The following is a 4,179-nucleotide window of genomic DNA, read 5'->3' on the forward strand; positions in this document are numbered from 1 at the left end:
GTGCGTTCGTGCGTGCGTGCGTGCGTGTGTGTGTGCGTGCGTGCGTGTGATAGTAACATACCTGCCAGGGTGCCGTGCTGCTAACTGCTAACGTGCCACCCACGATGAAGTTCTCCGTGCCTGTGTGTGTGTCAACAAGAAGATATACAGTTTGGTCAATCCGTGGCGGATCATAAATTTAAGGCATAAATGCATATCAACCTATAATAATATCCGCTATGTGGCAAGGGAACCATAGCGGTGTCATCCGAGGTTTAGCAATTGCTCATGTGATTCTGGCGCACATTTCTTATCCTGGCGGGACATTCTACCAGCATCAGCACGCTTGTGTGTTACACACAAAAACACGCGCACGCGCACACGCACGTGTACACGCTCACGCACACACACAAACACACACACACACACACACACACACACACACACACACACACACACACACACACATGTATATGTTCTCTAACGTTTCACTCGTCGATTTGCACCTTTTCTGTTTTGGTTGTTCACGCGCAAGCCGCGGGGGCCACGCGGCCATCTTGGCTGGTCCCTCGCGATGGTTCCGGACAGCGTGACGTCAGTGCTTGACGGACGTGACCTTAATCGGCGGCGTGTGGCGGCGTTCACTGCGCATGCGCACATCACCAGTAGACAGATCGCAGATAATTTCATTTTATCTGCGAAATGAAACATTTTGGGATCTGGTCAGCAACACGCAGCGACGTCTGGTGATGAAACGCCATAACAATGTTCGTGGTACATTATGATTAAGTCCTTTGAAACGCATTCTTATAATACCCCGCTGGTAGTAGAGTAGAGTATAGAATATAGCACGTAACACAGTATATAATATAGTATATAACATAGCGTACAGTATAATGTATACCAAAGTCTGTAACACTACATATAACTTATTTATAACATAGTATTTAACATAACAAACCATATAACAGTATATAACATATCACATAGAATAGAGTATAAACTATACCATAACGTTAATCATACTATGGAGCGCAGTGCATAATATAACATATAACATAGAATAGAGTATAATCTATAGCATAACGTTAATCATACTATGGAGCGCAGTGCATAATATAACATATAACATAGAATAGAGTATAGACTATAACATAACGTTAATTATAGTATAGAGCTAATTAGTGCATAATATAACATATCATATAGAATAGATTATAAACTATAACATAACGTAGAGCATAGTATGGAGCGCAGTACATAATACAGTATTTACCAGTAGTTCATAGTATATTAGCGAAATTCATCAGCCAAAATATTACAACGTACCCGTTCTTCTCTTACAGTCAGTGAAACAACTACGACGCTGTGGAGGGATCTGTGAACTAATGCGTGCTTTATCGTCATCTTATATATGGCTGGAAAAAGACCTTCCGCTTTAAACTTTATGCTCAAGAGATTGTCCTTGACTTCGTTTAATTGTGTTATGCTCAAGTTTGATGCAATGGCACGCAGTCTTACTTTCGCTTTTACAGTTTCACGCACGTGTGCTTATTGCGTGTGTAATTATTCAATCCGCGTTTCAACACGCTGTCATCTTCTCTGCGTTCCCTTTTCCTTCTTATTGCACATCAAAACGATCGCGATTCGAATTACTCATCGTATAGTCGGTCATCGGCAGCTAAGGTGAACTAAGATCAGCAGCGCAGAAAACGTAGTAGGCGCGCTGCGTGCTTTGACACGGGCCAGTCTAGACTGATGTTCACGCGCCCTCGTTTGTTACGCGTGCGGCGTACAGACGTACGATAATAAACCTCCAACTAAGAAGACAAGGCCAGCACGGGAGAGGAGGGGGTGTGTAAGTTCCGTGTTTACCCAGCCGCTATGAACACACGATTATAGAAACTAAACGAAGCCCACACCCATAATAAAAATTGCCTAGGAGACCGAAACGGGCATTACACAGAATATATATATATTAAACTGCGAGGCTACGCCTACGATGACGACGCTATATGGCGCAGGATAGCGTCCCTTGGCAAGAAGTCCTGTTGATCGACGGCACAGCTTAGCTGAGACGGCCGCAGAGAAATCTTGTTGCTTGATTGGCATAGCTTGGGCTATAGCTAGCCATGGGAGTGTGACCTAGCTTGGGTAGAGCCAGGTAGTTTAGTTTTTTAGCCGAAAGGCACTGAGGGTGGTCACAGCCAGAGTTTTTTTGCGCCGTCAGTGGTTCTTTTACGTCCCCATTGGTCTTAGTATTACTGGAGACGGGACCGCCATTTTACGTAGTCATCCGAGCCACGGGAGATTTACAACCCCAATGTTGAGAGCCAGGTTTTTTACACCTTGAGAAAATTCACTGCCCCGGCCGGGGTATGAACTCACATCACGCCTTCAGTAGATCGACAGTGTACGAGGCCTAACCACTGGGCCACGGAGGCTCTCATTTTCTCCTCATAAGCCCACGCCCAGCCGGTCAGGTAAAATCATAATTATATAGGTGAGGCAGTTTTTACTTGCGGTTGTTTGACGCGTGCGGGAGGGACCCTCGCTGATATGGAAAGCGTGTTGTTGATTCTCACAGTGTACCATTGGATTGCTGCAATCTGCGCATTCTGTTTGGATGAGAAGATGGGCAAGGGTTCTTCAACGAAAATAGCCTCGTGGAAGAGAGGGTAGCGTATGGGCGGCTAATAAGCGTAGATAGGTGAGGGCACGAGTTTGGCATGGCTAATGCTCAGGTGAAGCTAACTGCAGATAACGAGTGTACGCGTGGAAAAATTCTATCTGCCCTTTGAAAGTAGCCTGCATTGCGCCTAATGAGGGAGTCACAGCTACGATAGCGATTGATTTTAATCGAAACGACTCCTTCGCTACCTTAACGATCATGTATCATGTATATAGCTATATCGAGATCTATATTCGCAATGTTGCTGAGGAGCATTAAGATACATTGCTATAAGCCAGGGACGTGGCGCACGTTCCACGCCCTCCATCGGTAAGTGTTATCGGCAAATACTCCTGCAGACGTTGCCGTCGCTGCGGCGGTTAATGTAAGAGACCAGATGTAGCCCCCGGTACTTGTCCACGCGCAAGTAGAGCATGTAAATGTGTATCTTCAATAACATCCGCGACATAGAAGAGGTTCAGTGTGAAGATGTTATTACTGCTCTGTATGTAAGACGCATCCGGGTGCAGCTGCGTGACCTTGACGTGTCCAGAAATGAGCAATCGGAAAAATGTGGTCTGGAACGTGCAGACCATAGAAGTAATATAATAAAATAATATAGTGTCTCTATCATAGATATCATCAAGAGTACATAATAGAGATATTACATCTGTTATGTACTCTTGATATCATAATTATAACACCGTTGTTATATAATATGTTGTTATATAATATTATAGATATCATATAACACCGTGTTATAATTATAATACGTTGTTATATAATATTATAGATATCATATAACAACACACACACACTGTACTGTAGTGTACGTCTGTGTGCTATTTGAGACATGATATGGAGAGTCATTGCAGGGGCGTGTACAGGATTTGTACCAGGGGGGTCTAACCGTAACCCAAACTTGGGAGCACGCGAAGGGGGGGGTCGGGGGGCCCTCCCCCAGAAATTTTTTGAAATTAGACCCCCTCAGATGCGTTTTCTGCGCGAGCAGGGGTGGGGGGGTCCGGACACCCTGAACCCCCCCCCTGTACACGCCCCTGCATTGAGTAATGATAGTAGATGCTACATCGGCGGACGGATTTCCAGCAGGCTAACACGAACCCATAAGCGTGCCTCCTCGTCGACCAACCGACAATAACAATGAACTAAAATAGCAAATGAACCGACAATAACACTTACTCATCCGTGCGTGTGCCCGTGTGCTCGTGTGCATGCCTGCGCGAGCGTGTGTCTGCACACCATGAGACCATAGATATCATATAACACGGTGTTATATGATATCAATAATATTATATAACAACGTATTATATAACAACGGTGTTATATGATATCTATAATATTATATAACAACGGTGTTATATGATATCTATAATATTATATAACAACGGGTGTGCGTGTGCGTGTGCGTGTGCGTGTGCGTGTGCGTGTGCGTGTGCGTGTGCGTGTGCGTGTGCGTGTGCGTGTGCGTGTGCGTGTGCGTGTGCGTGTATGTATGTATGTATGTATGG

The 4,179-nt window shown here is 44.8% G+C and overlaps 1 protein-coding gene across 2 annotated transcripts in view; it reads right to left on the reverse strand.

Moving 5' to 3' along the window:
• The window catches only part of LOC106810157 (trypsin-like), a 50,533-nt gene extending 49,152 nt beyond the window's left edge, over window positions 1–1,381 (reverse strand). For both annotated transcript variants that reach the window (XM_014813440.1, XM_014813439.1), the window contains exons 1-3: window positions 1,309–1,381; window positions 486–674; window positions 62–120 (exon numbers count right to left, since the gene is read on the reverse strand). In XM_014813440.1, coding sequence (XP_014668926.1) covers window positions 62–120; window positions 486–669 — 243 coding nt within the window. In that variant the 5' untranslated portion in view covers window positions 670–674; window positions 1,309–1,381. The remainder of the gene's footprint in view (window positions 1–61; window positions 121–485; window positions 675–1,308) is intronic.
• Window positions 1,382–4,179: the final 2,798 nt, after the last annotated feature.

The sequence above is a fragment of the Priapulus caudatus genome, unplaced genomic scaffold (genome assembly GCF_000485595.1).
Source record: "Priapulus caudatus unplaced genomic scaffold, Priapulus_caudatus-5.0.1 Scaffold414, whole genome shotgun sequence".
Lineage (NCBI taxonomy): Eukaryota > Metazoa > Priapulida > Priapulimorpha > Priapulimorphida > Priapulidae > Priapulus > Priapulus caudatus.